Genomic DNA, 26,512 nt, shown 5'->3' on the forward strand with positions numbered 1-26,512 from the left:
CAAAGTTACTTGAAGATTAAATCCAGGTGGACTTGAACTATCACAGAGCATTAAATACTAAAATTCTTAAGAAAAAAACTATGCCATTTGAACTAAAAATAAACAAAATATATGTGCTCTCTTCCTGCCCTGCAGCATTACTCTTGGGGGCCAGATCACAAATATGTAGTGTACGTTTTCTGAAGTATTCAGAGAGATCAAAGCATAAATATTTATAATGAAATTTGATATTCAAAGAACATTCTAGTACCCCAAATATTTTAAACTTCAAAACAATCTATTTACTGTGATTTGCTTACAGCAGTAAAAGTAATTATGTATCCAGTAAACATAAAGATGTATCCAGTGACAAGGAGAACCTAGAGAGAAATCTAAAGTTTTTCCTATCCAGAGAGAAAAAACACTTTCTTTTCAAAGAAGATTAAATTAGGATACATTTATTGTCACTGCAACTCAAGCCTTGACCTTAACTAGTTTGAAAAGTCATAAAACTATGTGGCATCCTGGTATCTAACACCTTCTAAGTCATGGTCGATAACAGAAAAATGAAATCAGTATCACCTACACAGCAGTACCAATACAGGATCTATATTCTACTTGTGCTATTCAGCAGCAGGAAATCAGAAGTTAACAGACTTTAAGCAGATCCTCAAGTGACATTATAAGGGTGAAAAAACTGGATCTCTGCAGTAATACTTAACTAAAGCTGGCAATAAAGGTAAATCTGGATACTGGTTTCAGTAGCAACATCTTACACATCTAACACAAATAGGGTTGTAAATACCAACTTGCAGTATTTTACTATAGACTGACAATAGTCAAACCAGAGAATACAGTATATTTAATATTTAAATATTTAATAAAAAGGCTTTTAAAATTACTTCTGCTCAAGACATTTGTATCAATTTTGCTTCAATAACTGGTAATTATAGGCTTTGCTAGCAAATAGTAAGTGCATTCTATCTTCTGTTAACACTTCTTCTTTCACACCACAAAATATTTGAGGACAACTGCAAAATCCTGCCTAAGCAAAAAAAAAACAAAAACAAGTAGATGAACTCTTTACATTTTCCAAGTCACTTCCACATTCTGTGCCTACCAAGACACCCACTGCCAGTCTCCCTTCAGTGACTTACAAACATAGACTGCATCAGTTACTTGGAACATCTGGGAGTGGATCATTAGCTCAACTCCAGATGAACTGGTGCAGCCTACAACAACTTCTGTCAAGCATGAAAATGAAGCCGCAAGCACTACACATGCATCAAGTTAGTTGATCCCTCTAATCCATACTTCAAGCCAATGCCCAACATCACTTAGTGAGAACTTGATCTCTTACACATCAGGCATTCCATGTAGTCCAAATCTGTTTGTCCTGATACAAAGGACAGGGTTCATTTGCCTAAGCACAGTCATCTAAAACAAGTTTAGACAGTCCTGGGCATCCTGTCTGGTGGCCAGCTGACATTCCAGAAGGCCACAGATCTCTTGCAAGTCTCGTGTCACACTTGCTTGCTCTGCGTGGCTACCATGGATACTGCAAGGCACCTTGAGTGGCACGAGACGCCTATGGCTGGACAGATGAATCGCACCTAAGGAGCTTCAGATTTACCATAAAGGCATCACTCCTCAGTATTCTCCCTGTGCCACAGCAGGTCTTGGGATCCTAAACAATTAGGAAACAAATTCTCATGCCTAAACAAATGATGGAGCACATGCTTCCCACAATGATGGAGCATGGCTCTTCCAGAGACAATAGCGGAGGCACAGAAGTAACGTGAGACCACTTGTCGGTGGATTTAACTTTACTTCATGTCACCTCATTTATTTGTCTTTGCCTTCCTGAAGAAAGCAACTGTACATCAATGACTCAGTGCTGGCAAATAATTTTCTTCTGTGCAATATACGCTGATGCTCATCAGTAAAATCTCAAATCCCTTTTCTGCAGTAACCTCATAGGGAATGGACGAGAAAAAATACCCATGAGAACAGTGTCTAAAGAGCAACAAAACTTGGTTCAAAAATCCCTCAAATTTCTTAAACCAAACATATTCCTTCACAGGCTGTTTTTTCAAGCAGCTCTGTGAACTAGTCTTAAAAAAAACAAAAACAAAAAGGCAGCAAACAAGGAGAACAAGAGTCAGTAACAGAAATAAGGCAAATACTTATCAGTTAAATTTGCTGTTGATCCGATCTCAAATTTTAGTAAAATTCCCCTAACTTAACAAGCAAAGCAATATACAGCTCTCCCATATTCCATGGATCAGTTACAGCACTGAAAGAGGCTCACACCTGCTTTTGGGGTTGGTTTTTTTTTTTGTTCTGGTGTACGCATTTGGCTCTTTTAAAAACAAGACCCTCAATAAATAGGACAAAAAAAAAGAAGGAAAATGAGGAAGAAGATACTAGACCTTAGAGTCTTTTAAAAAAGAAATATTTAGGAGTGGCAAATGGCACATGCCACAATAATTATCTAAATTTAGTACAGGCCTATTCTAATGACATTAGTAGTTTATCCATTCTGCTCCACCGTTTCACGAATGACTGGTCAAAAAAGATTAATTCAGAAAAAAATTAACATATCCCCAGTATTACTTTTCTAACTGCAAAGATAAGTTAGTCTTACAGTTTATCTTACTACTGTCTGGCTGAAAAACACGATTTAACTACAGGTTTCAAATAAAGCTGCAATAAACTCAAATAAGCAACTGAGCTAATTTTGCTCCAAAGCAAAGTTTCATTACCATTTTTAATTCTAGAGTATCTCTTGTAAAACCCAAGTACTTTTTTAATTTTTACCTATTAAAGCTTAAGAGTTACTGCAAATCTTGCCATATTTTATATTTTTACAGCATCTGTAAAATTATCATAGTCCACGTGTTTAATTTTATTAATAAATTATTTAGTCCTTTCTAAATTCTTGCAATTGAACTTTCCTTTGTTATACACGTGTAACATTTCCTAAATGTTACTCCCAGCAAACTTACCAAAACTGAATATGTAGTCAATGTCACTATACTCTAAAATCATCAAGTTTCACTCTATTTACATCTTTCCTGAGGCACATCCAATAGCATTCTGAATCAACATCTAATAGTCTACAACCTGTTAGTAAACAAAGCATCATTTTCAGTACAAGGGGAAGAGAAAGATAATGAGGTTCTCCAAAATTCATGACAAGGCAACACCTAAAACAGGATTAAACACTAAGGAGCAAGACTTAAAATAAAACTATGTAAAGTCATTGCTCTTCAACATCTGTACTATGTTATTGCTCTAGGCCATGCTAGTTGGAAAACACTGCACTATGTCCAGCACTGAAATGTTAACAAGTCAGGTGCCTTTTAGGCAGGGGGGAGGCAAAAAGGTGTAGAAAGGACACAGACCTGCCTTGCATATGAAATCAAAGCCTGAAAGTATTTGACATTTTAAACACACAGGATGAGTCACTAGCTGTAATACAGAAACTGATGGGATACGCCTCTATTTTAGCACAAAGTAAAACATGCCTACCATAGCACAAATGTTTTGCTCTCTCTATGAAATATCAAAATTAAAGCTGAGAAAGACAGTAACTTCTGAAGCACTCAAGAGTTCTGCTAAATGACTGAGTACTCCCTCAGAGAGTTTCCCCATCCAGACACTGATTAAAACAAAACCAGGTAATTCACTTAAAACTGTGATAAAAAAAGAAAGAGAAAGAAAAAGCTGTAACAGAATTTTTACTTGGTGCCTGGTTAATTTTTGTGAGCCACTTTACACATAAAAGACTCATAACTTTTATCAAAAGTGATGGTTTACTTAACTGTTGTAGCCTGTCTGAATTCAGACCTCACCTGTGGCCAAACCATTAACTGTGTTGCTTAAGCTGCCTTCTAAAAAAGCTGTCACTTCAAGTATCTTCTTGAAGTATTAAATTCTACTATTTGCATTTAAAACATTCTGTAAGCCAACAGCCAGTCGTTGCTCAGTAAGCCTGGTTTAACTACTGTCTTTATTATTTCAGCTCCAGAAGTATTTTTATCTCTTTTTTCACTAATTCCTTTTGCCTGTACCTCAAGTATCCAACTTTCAATAGCACCAGCATTTTCTTCAGTGAATCTGATGACCTATTTTAAAACCAATATATTTATCACAAAAATACATTTTATCTAGAAACCACTATCCATAAACTATCATTGATGTATTTTAAGTTCAGAAAAGTAGAGAAAAAGGACCATCATATTTACCTATCTGCACTAAGTCAATCAAACAACTGATATCCATTGAGGAATGATTCAATTCAGGACTTTTCCAGTACTTAATTCAGTCACACAGAAGTACCTGGGCTTAATGACTTGAATCTTCAAACTATCAATTACATCACAGCAAGGGTAGGAGAGGCACTTATAAGTATCATGTTCACTGATCTTTAACATATATCACAAGTATATGTGACAGGGAAGGAGCAACAGATATATATGATATCAATGAGGAAGTTTACAAACAGGGAGCTTAAACTGATTTACTATTAGAGTGTGACAATGACAAATGTAACTCTACCATCAGAGAGATCATGATAGCAGCTAACACTTGCATTAGATTGTAGTGTGGCCAATTTCTGCAGGTACAACTCAATTTGCATGGCAAAAATCTAAGACAGCAAGGCAGAATGATAAATAAAACACAGCAGATAAAATGTTGAGATTTATTTTTCTGAATTTTAGATCCATGTAATTTAGGAATTAAAAGTTAATACCTGCACATGAAAACATGGACACCACAGCACAGAATGAAAGGGGTTGTTAATGGCCTTTCAGTTCACTGATCCACCTGATTTCTGCCTCACATAGCCAGAAGTGGAGATTAAGAATATATGGCAAATTATTTTGCCCTCAATGCTACCATTTTACTTGTGGGTAATAAAACTGGTGGTTTTAAGAGGCTCAGCTCTCCTCAAACCGAACTTCTTAACACAGAATCATAGAATGGTTTGGGTTTTAAGGGACCTTAAAGATTGTCTAGTTCCAACCCTCCTGCCATGGGCAGGGACACCTTTCACCAGACCAGGTTGATCAGAGCTCCATCCAACCTGGCAGTGAACTCCTCCAAGGAAGGGGCATTCACAGCTTCTCTGAGCAGCCTGCTCCAGTGCCTCACCACCTAAAGTGAGGAATTTCCAGTCTAAATTACCACTTTCAGCTTAAAGCTGTTCTGCTGTGCTCTTGCAAAACGTCCCTCACCAGCTTTCCTGTAGGCTCCCTTTAGGTACAGGAAGGTGCTGTAAGGTCTCCCTGGAGCCTCCTCTGCTCAGGGCTGAACAATTCCAGTTCTCTCAGCCTGTCTTCACAGAAGGAGTGCCCCAGCCCTCTGAGCATCTTTGTGGCCTCCTGTGAACTGACTCAACAGATCACCTCCCTTGCCCAGCTAACCACACTGCTTTTGATGCAGCCCAGGACAGAATTGGGTTTTTGGGCTGCATGCCCACATTGCCAACTCATGTCCAGTCTCTCATCCACCAGCACCCCAGAAGCTGAAAAAAACACACCAGATCTGGTAAACCTGAAGTGCTTGGTATATGGCTAGGCAGCTTTAGTAGCTGCCATTTCTCTAATTTTGTGGGAACATGATCCAACTCCTAACTAATATACAGAGACTGTTTCCTGCAGTGTTTCTAATAAGTTTGTAAAAATCAACTTGACAATGCAAAGAAATTGAAAACAAAAATAACCTACACAGAAATGTAGAAAGTCTGACCTTTAAGTTCAATAGTAAACCTCACTGTGTAAGCTGATTGACTAAAGGACTTTTATCAGGTCAACAAACAAAACAATCCATAATGATAAAAGGATTTTTTTGTCAAATAGAAATCTACTCGGGCTCATTGCTTAGGCAATAATGGAACAGCATGGAGCTCTTGACATCTGATGAAAGCAAAAATAGCTAATTTAAAGAAAGTACGGTTTTTCTGCAGGCTGTTAAGAGTTTTGTTCTACGACTTCAGCCCTTCTCACCTTTCCTCAAGATACAACTGTCCGTAACTTTGAGGGCTTTTAAGTGCTTCTCAGTTGAATAGAAGAATTTTCACATCAATTAAACATACATGAAAAGGTACCAGAGAAATTCTGGTACCATGAAAACCCTGCTGTCTACACTCCATATATCTGGGAAACTCCTGTGAGTTTTAAATTGTAGCTACTTCATATAAGAGAGAGCTGGTATTCAAAAGGCACTTTCAAGTTATCAACTGCTCTTTCCAGCTGCTGCTATGAATACGTATTTTGATGAACGTGCTGGGCAAAGAAAGCAGACACGAAATCCGAAACACAAGTCTTTAAAACTAAGATGCTTTTATAAATACAATATACAGAATGGAATTTCTGATTCAGGTCAATATTACAGGAGACCCTCCACCTCTGAAGGCATTTCAGACACTGAAATAATCCAAATGTAGCTTTCTTGCTTGCCAGTATTTACTACAGGAAGACTTTATTAAGAGTAACATGTAACAGTAAGAAAATGCGCCTTATATTTCATAGATAACAAAGATGAAAATAAACCCTGCGAGGCAAATATCCAATCAGTCAAGTGGAAGATTCTTGCAACATCTATCAAAGCAAACCCTTAGTAGGCCTTAAACTTCTCCTGTGGCGGTTCACAATTCTAACATTTTTTGGTTGTTTTTTCTTTTATTTTTATTTTTCAAAATGTACCTTCAAAAATAATAAATAAAATAAAACAAATAAAAATAAAAAATAAAAAATAATTAAAAATATAAATAATAATAATAGCCTCCCACCAAACAACCAAAAAACATGTAATATTAATGGAATAATCAAAAACATGCAGATAGAACAGAAAACACCAAAAGGAATTTGTTTTTATTATGTAACTTGTTCTTAAAAACTAATAAAAACTGACTCCAGTACTCCAACCAACAGTTTTGAATTATAGATTTAGCATATCTGGAAATCTTTTTAGCGAACTCACATTTCATGTTTAATGAAAACAACAACCACCACCACCTACACAATTCCTTGACATTTTGAAAATGTCATTTAGAAACAGAAAGACAAAAATAGTAATTACCCCTGAATATATAAAAAAAATCAGGTGCACTTATCATTCTAGAAGCTATCCTGCTTTTGAGAAAACAACAGTGTCTGTCATATGTTTCCAGCTTTAAGTAAAAAATACTCTGAGTTGCACCTTGAATTCTTCCTTGAATTATTTTTTCTATTCACATCAGTCTTGAACCTTGCTGTACTCATCCATTCTCTGTGTCTTTTCATATATCCCTTGGCTTGTTTACACATCCTCTCCCACTCAGCTGCTTCACTTTCCTACTGTTCTTTTACTGCTATTAGCAACAGTACTTGCACTTTATAGACAAAACACAACTCAGAATCTGTGTTAATCACTAGGAGTAGCATATGACCTTACTGTGAAAAGAAGCTTTGCACTGGTTTGGTTCAGAACAGGAATGACATTCCAGCTCAGGGTACCTGTCCTTTCTCTCTCAGGCACAGTGAGTAAAGCCCTTTCCCAAACCAATGTGCCTACTGACTGCTAGTAACCCAACAGGAGTGGTGGGGAGCAATTACAGGAAAAGGAGCCAGTGCAGGTGCAGTCAGCCTGTTAAAGAAATCACAGGCCCAAACAAGAACTGAAAAAGGAAGAAGTGATACGTTCCTATCCCACACAAAATCTCCTGCTATTTATATTCCCACACCCAGGAGACAGCTCTGAATAGTACAAAGCACCACAGTTATAGCCTGACCAATTTCTAGGCCAATGTAGCAATTGGTTTATTATCATCATTCAAAGGACTCTGTTGGTTTAAAAAGTCTCCAAACAGAGAATAAGAAAAATCAGAAATATACCTCAGAAATCCACATGCACTAAAATAACATAATATACTTTAAATCAAGCTAATGTCTCAAGCATCACTATAGCTTCTGTACCTTTAATATGTCCAATCCCTTTTTCAGTCAAAAGTAAAATATTAAAGCTGTAGAGCACCCACACTTCACAGAAACTAGCTAATCAGATTAAAGACTTAGGAAGACAGCCTTCCCTCAGAAGAACATCAGGGAATGGAAGATAATTGTTCTCATGCTTTAGGACCATGCATACATTAATCAAGTATTTTGAAAGAAGACAAAACACAAAATCTGATATGCATATGCAGTAAGATAGAAGGCTAATTCCTATTCATAAACTAGGCACATATGTTTTATCATCTAAAATCTGACAAGTGCTTAAAGTCATGAAAATCACTGCATTGTATGCCATTTACATGAAAATACACTACAAAATAAAGAAGTGCTTATTCATTATATGATACAAAACAGTATACTTAGTATACACTAGTGCAATAAATGTGTGTACCAAATATGTCCTCTTACAAAGCTGATTATATGCTTTTAGATAGCCCTCAAATACCTTATGTCTGGTACTGCAATATGTTTAGTACATCTTAAGAAAACCTATGTCTAATCTTCCCTTTAAGGCCATTTGTAGTTTTAGGCAGATAATTTTGTCCTTATCCTAATTACCTTGTTCAACTGGGATGAAGGCAGTCCCTTACCTACAAAATAACAGGGTAACATAGCACAGACTGCCAACAAGGTGAGGAAACACCAGAGGAAGCTGCTGAATTACAAACCCTGGAGAGAACACGCAACGCGATGTGCGCACTGTGATTCTGTTCGCCACCTCCTCAGCAGCCTAATCTGGTTACCAACGGATAATGGCAGAAATGCATTATCCTCTCCAAGGAACAAGGAAACCAGAGCGAGGAACCTGGCTGGTTTTCCTCAGCAGCCTCCACAACTTGCAGAACAAGCACAGACCTCCACTCACAAGTGTGTGACGTGCCTTTAAGATTGAGGCAGCGCATGCTTTCCCACTGGCATGCATTCAGTACAGTAGAAGTTACGGTCCATTTGCTTGCTGGGCCACAAGCACAGGATTATTTTTTTTCCCCCCCTCTACCTTCTTCCAACAATAGCTTGGAAAGCTTGAGACAGTTAACATGGGGGCAAACAGAAAATCTGGTTCTTCCCTTTAATCTTCACTTGAGAAATCAGATTAAGATTCAACTGCTAAGCATCACATTTTATTTACATTTCTTCTTAAGAAAACTGGGGGGAAAAAATCCAAAAGGTTTCAATAAGCCAACGCCTTGTATTCAAGATAAAATTGATATTACTACTTCTAAATAGCATTTCCAAGCATACTCTGCAATTGTGTAACACATCTAGGCTGATTAAGTGAGCAAACCAAGTAAGACGAGTAAAGGTATCTGGTCTCTGGAGTATCTGCACAATGCCTTCAGCCTTGTCTCACAAATATTAAGTTAAATATACATACTGGCCACAACAAAGTGACATTTTGCCAAGAAAAGACATTTCTCAAAGGCTGCAAAATCACTAACCTTAAAACATTTTCTTCTATATCAAACTTATTAGGATATACAGAATATTTACAAAACAAAAGACTGCAGCCAAACCATCATTAAATTTAGGAATAAAGATGATGAAGTTTTCTTAATAGTAACTAAGGTTTTGTTTTCCCTTGCAGTTTCATAACACAACATCAGAAGACTGAAATCCTTGTAAATGTGGTAAGCAGTAGTTTTAAGAGAGACCAACAGCTACATAATCATCCTACACACTGTTAATTGTATCTGGCATTATTGCTCAAAGCTCCTACACAGAATGTCAGCTGACTGCCTGAACAGTACTTTGTTCTTAGTGCCTTTGTTAATGACGAATTAAATTATACAGAAGAGAGCTCTGCAACCACCCTCACTTTATAAACCTCGACCATTACAGAACGACAAAAATCCTACAGCTTTGGCTAGAGAATGCAGCTATTTCTTAACATGCTACAACTTGTATTCGTAATCTGCAAGTTACCACAATTCATGCCGTGAAAAGCTATGTTGCTTCACAGGAAGGAAACAAAGATGAAGAAAAACATTTCCCCCCCAAAAAAATCTCAGCAGGAGTGAGCTTGGCACCTTATTCAGTTCTACAAAGACCATGACTTCCCTTGCACGTTGCAAATGACAAAAATACAAACATTAGAAAACTGCCCAAATCGTTTTTTTTAAGACTGTACAGTCCAAACATAATTTCACTGCTCTGGACACACTCATTATCTCTTTCAGTCTCTAACATATGAAAGAACTAAGTGAAAAACACACATTTCAGGTCGCCTCAGTAAAAGGTCTCCCTGAGGACTCTTACAACTACTGTTTCAGCAAATTCAGATAAAATATTTCATCTTCATCTGTTACCTTTATAAACCATCTTCTTTATGTAAATCTGTATATACAGTCACTTGCAAAAGCACAGCTATCCCACCTCATCCCTAAACTTGCTGCAAGTCCAATGAATACATCTCAAGTCTCTCTAAAAATAATAATACGTATACAGAAAGTCATCAAGGTATTAAGCTCAGAGAACCTGGCTGACACGCAAACCCAAGAGGTGTCATAAAGATAAAACATATGTCTAGGTTTTAACGAAAACACAACCAGATAGTCTGTATTGCTTTACTGACCTACTTTCCACTGGTTTGTGTAACAATACACTGTGCAGTGAAGGAAACGTAGTAACATCCCATGTCTTTATTAAATATACATCCCCAGCTCTAACAGCAAGGCTCTTCTTTTATGGCTATACTGAGTAAGTACGAATTTCTTCACATAACAGGGCAGCTTAACATGGGTTTGTTTACAAAGCAGTATAGTAAATTCTGCCTTATCTTGCAGAGGTGGCCAACACAAGTAACACCGAGGCGAGAGGGGTAAACACAACGCCAACATAAAAATGCACAGCGGATTCTGCCAGAGTAAGTAGTAAATAACTGAGATCACGGTGCATCCCCGAAACGCAGGCACGGTTAAAATTCCAAGAAGGGCCGGAGGTGCCACGCTCGGTGCCCCGGCCCCCTCCGGCTGCAGCACGCAGCGGCATCCAGCGCCCAGCGCCCGGCTCGGGCGGAAGCCAAGCCCGTCAGCCCAAGATGCCAACCCGCCATACCAAGCTCCTCGCCCCTCCCGGGCCGCCGAGAGCCCCCCGCAGCCCTGCGCCGGCCCCCACGGGCACGGCGCTCCCACTCACCGTCCCCCACAGCCATCATGCCCGGCGCTGCGGCGGGAGGGCGGGCGCGGCGGGTCCCGGCCGGATCCCCGCCGGATTCCTGCCGGCTCCCTGCCGCTACAGCCGCCGCTTCGCTTCAAAATAGCAGTCCCGCCTTGCGAGGGAGCTCCGCGCCGGCCCGGCCCGGCCCCCCGGGCGCTCCGCCCCCGCCGCCATGGGCCCGCCGGGGCCCGCCGGGTCCCCCCGCCGCCCGGCACTTCCCACAGCCCGGGGCAAGCTGGGCCCCCACCTCCGGCACGGAAAAGGCAGCGAGAGGGGTAGCGGCCGCCTCGGTGAAGGACGAGCACGCCACAGCACAGAGATGGACCAAAACGTAACATAACACGAAATAAACCGAAACAATAAAGCCACAGGAAGTAGGCAAGGGCTCCGCTGAAGAAAGCTGCTGCCTGTAGCGTTTTGGGAAGGCTTCTTCGGAACCCCCTCCGCAACTTTAAAAGAGTAATGCTTCCAAAGCATGCGTGCAGTACATGCTGGGGAGCATCACTGACAGCCTGCCCAGGGCCCGAGACCCTGATCAGAGTTTGTACCCCAGTCTACGTGTTAGGTGACATGCTGAGGGTAGAGACTGCAATCCAACAGTGATAAAAAGAGTAGCATGTAAGTAGTACCAATTTACTTAGTCTTGCTAATAGAAAAATTCAAAACTCAGGCAGACTGTAGCATATGCTGTTGCACAGAAGATGAGAACCACGCACTTGAAAGGAGCGGGACACAGTCCCCTGTAATAATAATCCAAGAACGCAGTCAAATCCCTTAAAACCGGTGGAAGCATCAGCCTGATGAGGCCCTTTTCTTCCAAATGGGCTTAAACTGATCAGTACACTTAATTTCCTGTTTTTCCTAAATAAAATAGTAAATTTTCCTATTTAAAATGATGAGCCATCGGGAAGAGCAGCCGAAATTGAAAATGATGTGGCTACGTTTTGACCACTTGCACTAAGCAAGCCAAAGGAATACGTGCAGCTCAAAACCTCTATAAAATAATCATGGCAGCTATCACCAGTATTCCCAAATGATATATATTCATGTTGTGCCGCACTGGTGAGCTCTATTAAGAGTATGTCGTCACTGTCTCCATAGTAACTATATTTCCAAATAGAAAACAGCAAAGGGAAATAAAAAACAATAGTGTAATGTGGAAAAACAGATACACACTAGTGCTTATGGATTTTTATTTGCCCACTTTTTTTCCCAGGAGAATGTGTATTTCAGCTGCATCTTTATCACCCATAACACAGCTGTCTTACACCATGATACTAACATCACACATATCCTACCTGTCAAATTCTGTGTTTGTGAGGCCAGTCCTTTGAGCCATTAAACATTAAAATGGAAAAAGTGCATGGGTTAAATAGAGATATACGATTTATCTTCAGCTCAATCATTCTGCTGAGTGCAGCAGGGAGCTCAGTATTAATAGTTTCCCTACTTTTATTCTAATTCCCTGTCTCAATAATGACACTACTATTCGATACAGGAGTCTGCTTGAATTCTCTTAGAGAAAACAGTATTTACAAATCTCAGGCAGCAGAAACAAGTGCTTTTGTAGTGCTGAGATTGGCTGCCAGTTCTGTTTCCATAGAAATGAACATTCACTTGCTGAAAAATGGGGGGGGGGTGTGCTTTAAAGAATCTCCTCCAGTTTGGAAGGCTACATACAGTTCTGGTGGAGTGAAAGGGTGAAACTAGCAGCACGCATAAGATATTGCTTAACAGGCAAACATCCTGATATGATTCTTTTAATATGCATCACTATGAATGTAAACAAATCCCAAGGTTTTCACAGCAGCTCAGTCATTCACGTAATTCACATTAAAAAAATGATCTCTGACTTTACTATACATGTCTGAGAGTAAAAAATAAAAAAAATCAAATGTCAGCTGGAGAGGCAAGCTAGCAGTGGGATATTATTTAAGGCTATAAGCCCCTCTCATCAAGCAAAAGCACTAAGATTCCTGCCCAGTTCCCTTGTAGGACATGGGGTCTCCTCATATGTTGGCTTTTGATACTCCTCATTACATCCTACCCCAATCATTCCACCCATAAGTGTTTGAATGTGCTTTCCATCTCATCTACCCTCCAAGAGGATCTGTCAGTCCCTAATGGTAACTTGTTCTCCTCCTCCTCCTGTATCATTCCATCGCAGATCAGATTCAATAAAAAGGTAACACAAAAAAAAAGGGACTGTTCTCACTAGATCCCCTCTAGCACACTCAGAAGTGTAAAATATTAAATCTACCAGGTCTGCTAAGGTGGCAGGAAGGACAAATCTTCCTGTCCTACCTGTATTTCTCCCTCACACCTAAGCATATGAACACAATGTCTTTTAAAACTCTCAGGTGTTAAATCATGTCAGTACCAACATATTTTTTTTAAAATATGTATTCATTTTGACTATCAATATAGTATGGAAAACATTTTTGTACTCAGGTTGTTTAAAGCTGCAAGCTTTGACTCTTTATTCCTTTTTTTCTTCCTAAGTACATGCTGGATAAAAAGGCTGAACAACTGACGTTAGTATTGTTTGATGAGAGAATCCTAAGTCACATCTCTGGATTCTCAGAAACTAGGTCAACACACCAAATATTCACTACCACAGCAGTGTCACTCGGGACTATGAAGAAGATGACATCTTCCAAGGTTGTATTAACAAGTTCCTCCCTATCCATCACACACCAAACAGGACCCCCCCACCAGTAGAGTCACCCTACTTCAGACAGTAACTCACAGGGCCAAAAGCCATTCCTTTTGTTGTTAAGAAAACTATGGATTTTGAAAACTCCACTACAGAGTTTAATTATATTAAAACCAGTTGAAGTGTTTTTGTGCTTTCCACCCTGCCTCTGCCTCCCCCCTACTTTGCAAATACAACCCTATTTCCCCCCCACCATCCCAAACCCTACTACAAAATATCCAAAGCACACAAAAAAAAAAGATCCTCAGCACTGTAGCAGATGTATTTAGCCACTAAAATTTGGCTTTTATCCAGAGATGTTTGATAAAGCTCCTGAAAGAAAAGTTGGAACCAAGGCTATAGGAATTCAACAGTAACTTTAAATCTACACCTGCAAGCAGTAAATACAAATTGTCCTTCAGAGAATAATGAAGCACAAAGCCAAGATAAAACACTAACAATGGAATAACATTGAAAAACTGCCTAGATGGAAGCAACAGATGAACTAGGTTTAGGCAAAAATGCTGAAACCAACGTATTAAGAGGGATTCTGTCATTCATGGTACCAAAACAGAACTACAGTATCTTTTGCACAGAAATTGCCAACTACAAGACAAAATACATAGTTTATACTGTCATAGATCAGCATTAATATTTGTGTTTCGCACATGACATACAAATCACTTCAAAATAAGCTTTGCTAACTCTCTTAAATGGAGACAAAAAGGACCAAAGTGCTATGTTAACTAGTGGTATATATATGTTAACTAGTGGGGTGTGTATATATATATATATTTTCATATATTTAAGTTATTTCCATGCCTATTTTCCCTGGTGTGACTTTCTCCACTCTCCTGAGAACTACCAACAGAAAAAATACACATATAAAATGCATCTCTGAATCTCTCAAACCTATGAAACCTATGCAGCTGTATTAATGTTAAATGCAAAAGTTAATGGTTTACCCTTTCATAATGAGCAAATTTACAATCTAACAGAACATAAACATTTACATTTTTATGTAGAGCATTTTTCCCCAGATTAGAATGCTTTGGTTTTTTTTAAAAAACACAAATTTTTACAAATCAATTTTTAAGTGTTCAAGAATAGCAATGTTTTATTTCAAAGCAAAATGCAGCACAGAAACTCATACGTCAAAGAAAAGGTTACAAAAACACTTTCCTTTGAACCTGCAGTCACTTCTGTTTTCACACAAGAAGTGTGACAAATATGTAAAACAAAAAAGGTATATTTGAATATATTAAGGAATTATATACATTCATCAGGTATTTCTACTCTTGAACAGTTACACTTTTTAGATGTAGCAGACCATAATTAACATAGTTACTTTGAAAGACAAATTAGCATGAGAAAACTCTTCCCAATAAACAAGATCTATTGATTCCTTGCAGAAGACAATGAGGCTTCCAAAACTGACTATGCTAAAGCCACTGCCACAGCACCTCCTTTGTTTTGCTGTTATGTAACATTTTTTTTTTCATAATTTACAGTTTTAAATTAAATTTTCATAGTAAAAATACTGTAGCAAAAAAGCAGCAGGAAGCAATAAGGACTATGTGTAACAGGTTATCTTTTCTTCAAATACACTAAAATAAGGAGCTCAAGCTCAATGAAGTCTTAACTTCAACAATTAAACTGTCTTTGAATGCTGCAGTCTCCCAGTTCTATAATTTAAAGCTCCATGTATTACAATCATGATGCATCATTTTAACAGATATCCAACACACCCATCACTGAAGTACATTTTTCTCTTAGAAACATACTAAGGATAAAGGTTCATCTGATCTTTTTTTCCCATACATGAACACTTTTTAGCATTCTTCTATCCTCTTCTGAGCACATCTGTAACTCATTAAATATTCACAGCTTGTTTCTGTGCAGTTTCAACACCTTTTCCAATTGTATTCTGACCACAATCCAGAAAATACTTCCAGTAAAGTGTACAAGCTTGTTTCACCAAGTGTCTCATTTTCTTAGATTTACATGTTTCCACACATCCATCTCACATTGATAACGCTAGCATTTAAATATTTATCTTGCATTAATCTAAAGCTGATTAGAAATATATGATCTTTCATACTTACCACTGACGTTACTTAAAATCATATTGTCAGAGTTTCTTATTTCATCAAATTTTGCAAAGATTGTTTGCAACCTATAAAGAACAAAAACAACAAAGGATTTTATGTCTCTGAAATCCCACTAGCTACTGGTAAAAACAGAAATCACTTTATTAGCATATATAAAGCAGCAATGCAGAATAGACAAGGGATAAAGTGTATGAAGAAACAATTCCTAAAGGATTCCTCTTTAGCTGAGCATCTTCACAGAAATGCATAGAAAACCAAGTAAACTTAGCAAAGAACAAAAATTGAGTACTGTTATTAGCATGATTAAAAATAACCTTCTAAAGTTCAGGTTCAGTAATAGCACATATTGGTTATATATAGTATATACATGTATTTATTCACACTGAACAACAGGTTACAATTTAAACTATGAACTATTCACTCAGAAGAAAAAAAAAAAAATTGCTATTTAATTTGTTCTAAGACTATTACTCATTTTCTTAAGGGTTTTTGTTCCACAAAATTTCCTCAGTTTGGTTATGAAACGACATCTGTGGCAGTTAGCACTTCACAGCAAAAAATAATCCCCAAACAACAAAACTTTCTCCTAAACTTAAGATACACTAAACACTTAAATGTGTCCAACCCGCACACCACTGATTTCAACTGTCACAATAGAGAATAAGCTGCAAAAGCTTTGCTACATGTAAACAGCAAACAGACAAACAAAACTCCAAATAAACCAAACAACTCCACAATCCTAGATTTGCAACCTAGTCTCAAGGCAAAAAATGGTGTTCAGTCAAGAAAGTTGGCAAAACACTTCAACAGCCCTTTCTCATCACTTCTGCTGAAAACCCAATAAAAGCAGTGCAAGTATCTCCCAGAGAAATGTGACCCAATCCATTGCATTAGCAATAAAAAATAGATTTGTACTGACATAATACACTGTTCAGCTGCAAACAATTGAGAACAATTTATTGTATTTCTCCAAAGACTTTGCATTTAGACTACTTGGAATATGGTAATATTTAACATGCACATGGGATTTTTAGCTCCAGTTCTATCAGGACTGAATCCTGATTTTAAATGAACCAAGTTATGAACTACAGATGACCAAAACTGTACCTGTCTCTGAACAGGTACAGTTCAGCTACATCAGAAGAACTAGAGACTATACCATCCAACTCAGAATTTCATAAAAATTTGCACTGAAAGGCTGTTTTTGCAAGTTACAATCCAAACTATTCTGTGACGAACTCAGAAAAATGGGTAAGAATTACAGCCAGGTATGAAAAGTCTCACAAGGAGAAAAGTCAAGGATGCACAAAGATTTCACTTTAACATTTCATTATGCACACACCACTTTTATGCAATGATCCATGTAGAGAGGCAGTGCACTTTCATTGCATAGTCTGTGTTCCCTGAGACTTGCATATCCCTTTCACTTGCTGGGACCTCATTTATCGAATAATGAAGAATGTGATAAAATAATGAAATGCAGACAGACAACAGTATAGAAAATTTGAGCCTTCCCCCCCACCTCTGCAACAATTTAGGACTCCCATGATGCATTATTTTTACTTTCCAAATACTTCAAAGCAATCTGTTACAGAGCAAATTTGTCCCAGACTTAGTAGGCCCACAACAAGTACAGATCTCCACAAAAAGGCCTAACCTACTGCAAGCATCTAAAACAGCACAACCAAAAATCTCCTTAATAATTTAATAATAATTAAATTATTGACTTAATAATTTAAGTCAATAACCCCTAACACAAACCAGCAGTTACTCTACCATCTCAACTTATCTCAAAACTACATGTAGCTCAGTAGTAGTTTGGCTAATCTCTCCCTAGCATACTTGCCAGCTTGTCTCTGGAACCTATTATCCTTTCTCTCTTTCGCACTACCATTGCATTTCCAACCACTGCTGCCACAACAAAATGTCTGAAATGGCAGCAATTGACAAATGTCACTGTTTTATTATTAAACCTCAAGTCTTTTAATGAAAAGATCAATTTTGCAAACCAAAGGCGAATATATAGCGAAATGGGGTTTTCTGCACTTCAACTTGAAAAAGTAAAACTTCTGAAATTAAATGCTATTTGAGTACAAGAATTTACTAATGACACATGAAATCCCATTAACATGCTATGTGCTTTCAACCGTACGAAGTGAGAAGTTCACATGAGAATCAATATGTATAATAATGCATTAGGCCATCTTGCTTTCATAACAAGAAGTTAATGCGTTTGTGTTTATCATGGATTGTGAGTTCCCCTCAACAGTGCTGGATTCCATAGCAAACACTGCATTAACAGCTCACCTAGTTAATGAGGAAGACTTAACACTACATCTGAAAGACTAAAACTGTCCTCCCAAGAGAAACTGAACACAATTAGAGAGATTAACAGATTTGCCTTAAAATGTCACTTTAATTTTTATATCCTGTAAAGCTGATGTTATCCATCTGGCACAAATATTTTAGATAAGATTTTTTTTTAGATAAGATTTTTTTCAAAAGACAAAAAAATATTTCCTGCTCTTTTGAACTTTGTTTTCAAAAATGCTTCCCTGAGTGTTTTAAACAGAAGCTAGAAGCAAAATGCTTCCTTATAAATATGTTATAGTAATATACATGTTGCCTCTCACTCTGGACAAAACATTTGATAAAGTATTAACTATAAACAATAAGAAAAATGTGCTTGTCAGCACAGGATGCTATGTTGTCAGTGGTGCAGGCTGGAGAACAACACACAGTACTGCCACTCCTTCAACTTTCAAAGCATGTCTTTACGACCAGAGTGTTTGTCATAACTGCAACAACAACAGAAGAGTCCATTATAACACAGCTGTCAACATGGTAAAGCACTACTGTAGAACCAACCCTCTCTTTAGAAGAGCTTACAGGATCTGTAACTACTACTTTGCAAAGTCTCTCACAACAAGTTTCTCCCTCCCTCTCCTCCCACCCTGCTCTTCTTACTACATTCTTCTCTTCTCATAATTCTTCACACGGTCACAGGCAGCAAGGCAGTATGGGCTAGAGTCTCTAAAATTATTGCAACCACAGTCAATTTAAGAATGTTTACAGGAGGTTCAGCTCCTGGCAAAAGAGAGCCTGCCAAGAAGAATCCAAGAAATTCTACAGGGCTGGATGAAGACCAGTTTTACAGGAAATAAAGAATGTTCTTTGAGAAGAGATGCATTATTACTCCTCCATCTCATATCTGCAAGCCCAACTCTGGATGTGGCAATCATAACCAATCACTGAAGTCACCACATGACGCTGGTAGACAGAAATACTATCTTCTTTTCCCAAAAAGGCATGTACAGGTCTTCCACAATTTCTCGTATAGACAGGAAAATCCCCATTGACAAAAACCACATTTGAGACAGCAGGTACTTCTGGATGGCCTGTCAGTGAGTGAATGAATGCATGAAGTTATAGCACTTTAAAGGGGGCTCCTGGCAATATGCCAAACCCTCTCATCCAGCAGGTGACAGGTCTCTATCAAAATATTACCATACTGTGGTGAGGATGGGCAGTGAGGGGAATATATACATACCTTGCTAGGACACAGCATGAGCTGACATGCACACACACGGAAACATGGATGCTCCCATAGAATGTGCACACCACCTCACACTGAAAAGCTGTTATTCATTACCATGCTTGATGAACTTCAACTGTTCATATGACAGGCAGAGGGGTATACCTAAAAGTGTGGACCTTGTGGTGAAGAGGCAAAAAAGCTCCACTCCCCTATCAACAGGAGAAGGATAAAGAAGAAGAATGGGTAGTAACTAGTCTGATTTTATGTCCAAACTGAGTCTAAAGCAGGAAATAGCCCATATGAAACTTTGCAGTTGTTTCTCCGTATTTTTCCCTTCCAAGAAAAAAAACCAACAAAACAAATCTTGAAGACATGTGTCCACATCTGGACACACAGATGGACCTCATCTTCCACTTGAACTAGACAGATAAGAAGAATGTGCATACCACATAGAATGTGGTATTCAGAAATGCATACTTCAATATGCTTCAACATTTTAGGAAATGAAGTTGTGGCCCTAGACATAAGAACTAAACAAATGACTGTTTTTTTACATTTCTGTTTCTCAAGCAACAGTGGGGAAATTTGTCAGATGAATTCCTCAAAGACAAAAGCTTTTAACACTCAGACTAAATAACTGCTATCCAGAGCCACATATACTATTTCCATTCAGGGAAGATCAGCCACACAGATTCCATACCGAAAAACATTCGGTTTGGCCCATAGAGAACAAAACCTCTTCAGTATTTTTGGCTCACTGAACAATAAATGTAACATCCACTTTCAGTATTCACAAATACATTAACACTACTACTTTCAGGCCTGACACCAAAAACTGTCAAACTCTCTGGCAGCAATTATAACAAAAGGGAAAACATCCAAATTTCCAAACACTGACTTCATGATTCTGATTGTTCTGGAAAAGGAACGTGCTTCAAGCAAAAAGCCTAATAATATTCTGAGATTTCTAAGTTAAAAAATAACAAATAGAGGAACTCACTAATTTTATTTATAAACAAACTCACCAACTAATCTCAGTAAAGAAGAGAAATACACTGAAGAAAAATAAATAGCAAATAAGTAGACTTGAACTACTTAAGTAAGATCCCATATTTTATTCATTACTTAGATTCTGACAGGTCCAGTAAAGCCCTGTAGAAAATCCACTATTTTCCACAAAGGCAAACCCTACCAGGTTCATATTACAAAACCTTTTAAGCCTACTATTATTAAACTACTGACTGTATTTGGCTTTACACAGACACAACATGTATATACCATTTGCATATTTAAGGAAGTTGAACAATTTCTCAAAACAATGCTTGATTAACTTTCCTGCCTTCCCTTCAGCAGACAGGAGCTCTTATTTTTAGTGCTCTAGGATGGAGTGCATTCAAGCAGCAACACACAGCTCTGTAATGTGTAATTTGCTTTGCAAACTAAACAAGCCTACATTCTATTGATTCATGTGTACACCAAACACTAAAGTAATAGATTTTTCTGCTAATAATTATGTTTACATGTAATTTTTAACGCATTGACTTACAGTAAAGGAGCTGCAATGCAGTTCTTTAAGGCTGAACTCAACAACTGAAAGCAGTCGTGTCTGAACTACAGATTATCTGTAATACTTAAAACCCTTAAAACCTACCCAGACACACACACACAAACACAGATTCCTCTCAAAATAATGATGATACTCTACATCAAAGGTTTTTTCCCACATATCACAGCTCCTGCATAACTAACCTGAAAATTTTACTGCATATAAGCAAAGGGAAAACCTCTGACAAGCATGGGGGAAGAAATGCCTTAAATTAGGTCTGCCTCTGAATGAACAACAGTCTGAGCTACCACAAAGCTGATCTGTCTTTCCTGAGCTTTGTCAAACACCTTCTTAGTTGTGTGAAGGAATAAGAAGGGACTACAGGAACTCTGCTTTCTGTCAGAGATGGATGGGACAGAGAGTCTCATGGCCACCTCAAACAAATCATAACTCCCCCCTTTATCCCAACCTGAAACCTACTGCAGAAGACGCAGCACTGACACTCGGCTCATGTACCATTCAACACTAGTCCTGACTGTCAGGTGCAAAGCTGTTTGAGATTTAGTGGCAACAACCCATTTAACATGCACCAAGTAGAGTCCTTCTTCTTTATGTAAATGCAAATTATACAACTATGCTTGCTTTCAGATCCGGGGGAATTTTGTATTCAGCTGATTCAGACAGTAGAAACAACAACTTGGCACCTACTGCAACTAAATTAGAAGCTGTTGATTGTCCTGAGGATACAAAGTACCTATGGTGTTTAATCCTACTTGGATCCCAAGATGTACTCAGCTTGTATCACATGGAATTGTAAATGGTGAGTACTGAACTTAAAACTTACAGTCAGACACAACATTCATTGCAAAAAAGCTGTGTTATTGCACTCTTTTATCCTCTGTTCCAAAAGATGTCCAAGGCTCTATCTTAATGCAAGGAAGATCTTAGAAATGTTCCATTTACTTGCTAGGAAACTTAATTTTTTGAATTGTAGTAATAATATGGCCCAAGCTTCTGTGGTAACCATATAATCCATTACTTGTCTAAAAACAAGACTATCATCAAGAGAATGTGTACAACTTGTCATTCTCATAGGCAGGGTAAACTTGTGTCTCAACAGGCTGAGCTTTACCTGGAACGTGAAACAATAAATTTAACACCCTTCTCCCATGGTGCTTTGACAGAACTGTAGAATGGTTTTGGATCATCTAGTTCCAACCCCTCTGTTATGGGCTGGGACACCTTTCAGTAGACCAGGTTACTCAAAGCCCCATCCAACCTCACCTGGATCACTGCCAGGGACAGGGTATTCACAGCTTCTCCGGGCAACCAGCTCCAGTATCTTACCACCCCCTCACAGTAATAGGAAGAATTGCTTCCTAATATTGAACCTAAACCTAACTTCTTGCATTTTCAAGCCCTTGCTGCTGGTCATATCACATCCTTGTATGAAGTCCCTCTCCTGCTCTCCTGAATGCCTTCTTTAGGTATTGGAAGGTGCTCCTAAAGCCTTCTCTTCTCCAGGCTGAACCATCAGCCTGTTGTCAAAGCAGAGGTGCTCCAGCACCCCCTCAACTAACAGGTCAATGTCCTCCTCATGTTGGTGTCCCCAGAGCTGAATACATATTTTGATATATTATCAAGGTGTATTTTGCTATCCTAAAAATGACCATTAAAAACTAGGGCTCCTGGATTTAATGAGGCACTCATCTGATAATCTCTCTGACACCAAGCAGAAGACATATTCAGCTTTATCAAAATCATGAAGTGAGATGAAGGTGATGATAAAGTGGTATATTAATATATAAGGGGTTCAAGTTCTGTCTAGCTTTCCTAATTAGTCAAAAGTAGAAACAAAACAATGGCTGATTTTCTTTCAGATAAACTCATCAACAAACAACACAGTCAGGAACTCTAGTAACATCATACTGAATGGCAAAGCTAACTTGCATATAAAATAAAAATTACAGTAATTTTAAAACAGCTTCTAGTGAGTTTAAAATTAAGATAACGAACAGTAGAACATCAATGGCTCAGAATTACAAAACCAGAACAGCTAGCTCACCTTCCAGGAGGAATTCCTCTTTTTGTAAGATCTATTCGTACTTTCTCTCCCACATGTCTGTAAACCTCTACAATGGCTAGTATGGCAGCATCTCTCACCTGTGAAGACAGTTTAAATTGTTAATTTCAGGGTTACAGAAACCAAAACAACATTTGCTGACAGGCCACTAATCTTAGAGTCTCTATGGCCCTGTATGCCAATTCAGTTGAAACACCGAGGATGAAAAGGAAATGAAATACAACTGTTACATCAAGATGGCATTTGTTCCAAATTAGAGCATCCCCAGATGGTAAAAAATCCTAGAAGTAACAGCTTTAGAGGGAATTTCTGGGTCTGACATAAGAATAGCATTTGTGGAAAAAACATGCTTTATCTAGGACTTGCTCACAGCAGGCAATACTTTCAAAAGTTAGCTTCTGCACTCAGTCTTGACATTTCATCTTGCTTTCATCTGTTTCTACACACAGCAAGGTCCTTTGGAAGACTAGGACTGCCCACAAGAGTGGACCAAAGCGATCAGTATTTTCTTTACTTATTTCAACTGGAATCAGGTGGCATGACATCAGCACAAGAAAGGGAACAGGGCAGGACAGTGGAAGGGGAAAGAACAGTTAAAGAAAGGAGACAGAGTGCCTCTTCAAAAATTTTAAACCATGGTCAATCACAATAAAAACTGCTAAAAATGCATCTTAGTAAATACCATTACTCTCTATAAATAATGTCTGGAATGACTTTAGTATTGTTCTTTGCAGCAGTTCAAACTAAACACACAATTGCTCTAGCAAGATTAGTGAACAGTCTTTACTAATGATTAGTGAACAACGTCTTTACTAATGATCAGCAAAACAGGACAAATTCTCAACAGAATTTCTGTAGAACAGAGCAGTGCTATGCAGCACAGAGGAGACAAGAACTTTAATGCATTCAGAAATTAAGCATAAAGACCAATACTGTTTATAAGCCCATCTCCTACCAATGTTATCTTCTCCCTCACTGTATTCAAAGTACCCTCAAACACAACTTCAAATAAATCAAGATAGTTTAACCATTTCCACTGGAAGATTTTCTGAAGTTCACATGTCACCATTATGAACTACTTCCCAATTTTCACTGCAGATGTTCTTGCTTACTTTAATGATTTTAATGACAATCCTTGCATGTTCTCAAATGCCATTTGGGTTCCAATTGGAAAATAATTACACATAATATTATTATCTTCAGCAAATTTGGCAAGCTATCGCAGGTTTCATGTAAGGGCTGCTTCTGAAGGTGATTTTTTGTGTCAAAACCTTTTTTTATTTATTTCCTTTCAACCTGCTCTGTAAAAAACAACTACTTTCAGTAATTACTAGTTTCAGCTTCTGAAGACAAAGCTAAAGGGACCAGTATATCACGATACTGCTGCCTTTGCAACTCTACTTTCATCTTCCAGTGGATGGACTGATTAAGAAGAAGTTTGGTTTACTTTTTCTCATGGTAGAAAATAATGATCTGCTGTACACAAGCACTCTTATCAACTTTTCTTTAAATGATTATATTTATTTTGCTTTCACAGCTCTGTCAAAGTATAGCTGTTCAAGGGCCAGTAAGTAAGGTGAAATCCTTACCTGACTGTTGGAGTCACCAAATGCTATACACAGATGTGGTACCAACTTGCTGAGGATTAATGGGTGTGCACCATAACTAGAAAAAAACAAGAAGTGTATTTTTTTAAGAAAAAGACAGAAAATATTTTTTGCAAAAGTGAACTTTTGGCTTAGATTTTATAGAATACAAAGTGACATCAATCAAGCTCTGACTCTCTCTTATTAGTCCTTTATCTACTTTTAAATAAGATAAAAAATCTGTAACTTTAGTCTTTCTTTCAGAAAGCCCACTACTTAAGTTGTTTGGTTTTTCCCATGTATTAATTTAGTTGAACCAGACTCCCTAAAGAATTACTTTCAGAGAAAAATGACATTCAGAAGGATAGAACCATTACATCGCCATAGAAACAAAAAGCTTACATGTTTAAGGTAGCAACAAGACACAAACACACTCCTTCTCGGGATCGGTAATTCTTGTGTTTAAAACCAACAGCAAGGCGTTCCCAAATGTACTATAAAAGCAGAAATAATGGTCTTTAATTACCAGGAGCACTATACAATGTAATTCTATTCCATATAATTACATTCATAATAGTTGCAAAAAAATAAAAGACGACAGGTCCACTGGAAAAGTAATAAAATTAACTTATGAAATGCACAATATGGAACACAACACAGATCAATTCTACGCCAAAACAAATTCCTTAAAAACGTCCTTCGGCAATCTAGTTGAGTACTTTCCAAATTTGAGAAACAGCTTTTAAAACGTACAGAATTGTTACAGTTAATGCACACAAAACAAACATTAACATTACAAACTACTGACTCAAGCAGAAGTTACTATATTCTTTTTGCTTCATATTCTGTTTCCCTGCCAAAATTTCCTCACATCCATTTTAGCTTGTCCTTATCCATACTCCTTGCTGCCCCACTTCTCCCTTACTTTTGCTTTAGATCTGTTTCTTCATTTTTTGATTATTTCTTCTCCCCTTGGTCTAATTCCTGTGCTTCCATTTTTGCTCCGCTTTCGGTTCTCCTCTCGGTGCTGGTGCCGCTTCCTGTGGTGCGATCCCCTGGCTCGCTAAACCCTCGTTCACCTCCTTGCGTACTCGTTTTTCTCTGCCTGCCCCGGCTCCCTGCCTCCCGGCTTTATCCCGTTACCTTTCCATCTCCTTGCCGCGCTCTAGCTGTGTATCAGGGCGTTGGAAGCGCAAACGTGGAGCTGGGGAGCTCGGGGGCTCTCCGTGGGAGCAGATGCAGGGGCTCAGCCTGCAGCTCACCCCAGCTGCAGCGCTGCCATTGCAGCCCGGCCAGCATCCGGGCAGCGTTGCCTAGCAATGGACGGCTGCACACTGCCAGGAGCTGCACACTTCGCAGCCCAGGCACCTCCCTCCTGCCAACTGCACCCCGGAGTGCTGCAACTGCAACCTATAATGACGCCACACAAAGCTGCTAAAATGTATTACATACTAATTATTGCAATCGGCTTTCTGGAAAAAAAAATAAAAAATAAAGCCCTCAAAAACAGCTGTTGATCGACAAAAACAGAGAGCATAAGAGCAGGGAATATGCATCCTCATTATTAATGAGGTAGCACGCTTCAGAGAAGACATAAAATTTTCCAATTAGAGCCCTGCTTGATAATTTTGTCCCATCTGTGTTTTTTTGTTTGTTTGTTTTATACTTCATTGCATTTAGAGAAAACAAACCTTAGACGAGCAGGATATGGTTTGCCAAAACTGCATAGCTTAACAACAAAGAACAGGATTTTACAGAAGAAAACATTCTTCCAATTAACCCACTGTCACAGACAAACATGGGAAAAAGGAAATCTCC

The 26,512-nt window shown here is 38.3% G+C and overlaps 1 protein-coding gene and 1 long non-coding RNA gene across 43 annotated transcripts in view; one reads left to right on the top strand and one right to left on the bottom strand.

Annotated features, from left to right (window-relative positions):
* CLASP2 (cytoplasmic linker associated protein 2) overlaps positions 1-26,512 on the bottom strand; it is a 143,902-nt gene that overhangs the window by 91,076 nt on the left and 26,314 nt on the right. For all 42 annotated transcript variants that reach the window (XM_086846318.1, XM_086846277.1, XM_086846296.1 and 39 more), the window contains exons 4-7: positions 25,097-25,188; positions 24,698-24,773; positions 23,091-23,188; positions 15,936-16,006 (exon numbers count right to left, since the gene is read on the bottom strand). In XM_086846318.1, the coding sequence (XP_086702444.1) occupies positions 15,936-16,006; positions 23,091-23,188; positions 24,698-24,773; positions 25,097-25,188 (337 nt within the window). The remainder of the gene's footprint in view (positions 1-15,935; positions 16,007-23,090; positions 23,189-24,697; positions 24,774-25,096; positions 25,189-26,512) is intronic.
* Positions 11,302-25,287, top strand: LOC147655796 (uncharacterized). The gene is made up of 2 exons (XR_015275076.1): positions 11,302-11,753; positions 21,674-25,287. It is a non-coding gene; the product is annotated as an uncharacterized LOC147655796 (long non-coding RNA).

Source organism: Cyanistes caeruleus, chromosome 1 (assembly GCF_971803275.1).
Source record: "Cyanistes caeruleus chromosome 1, bCyaCae1.hap1.1, whole genome shotgun sequence".
In the NCBI taxonomy this organism is placed as follows: Eukaryota; Metazoa; Chordata; class Aves; order Passeriformes; family Paridae; genus Cyanistes; species Cyanistes caeruleus.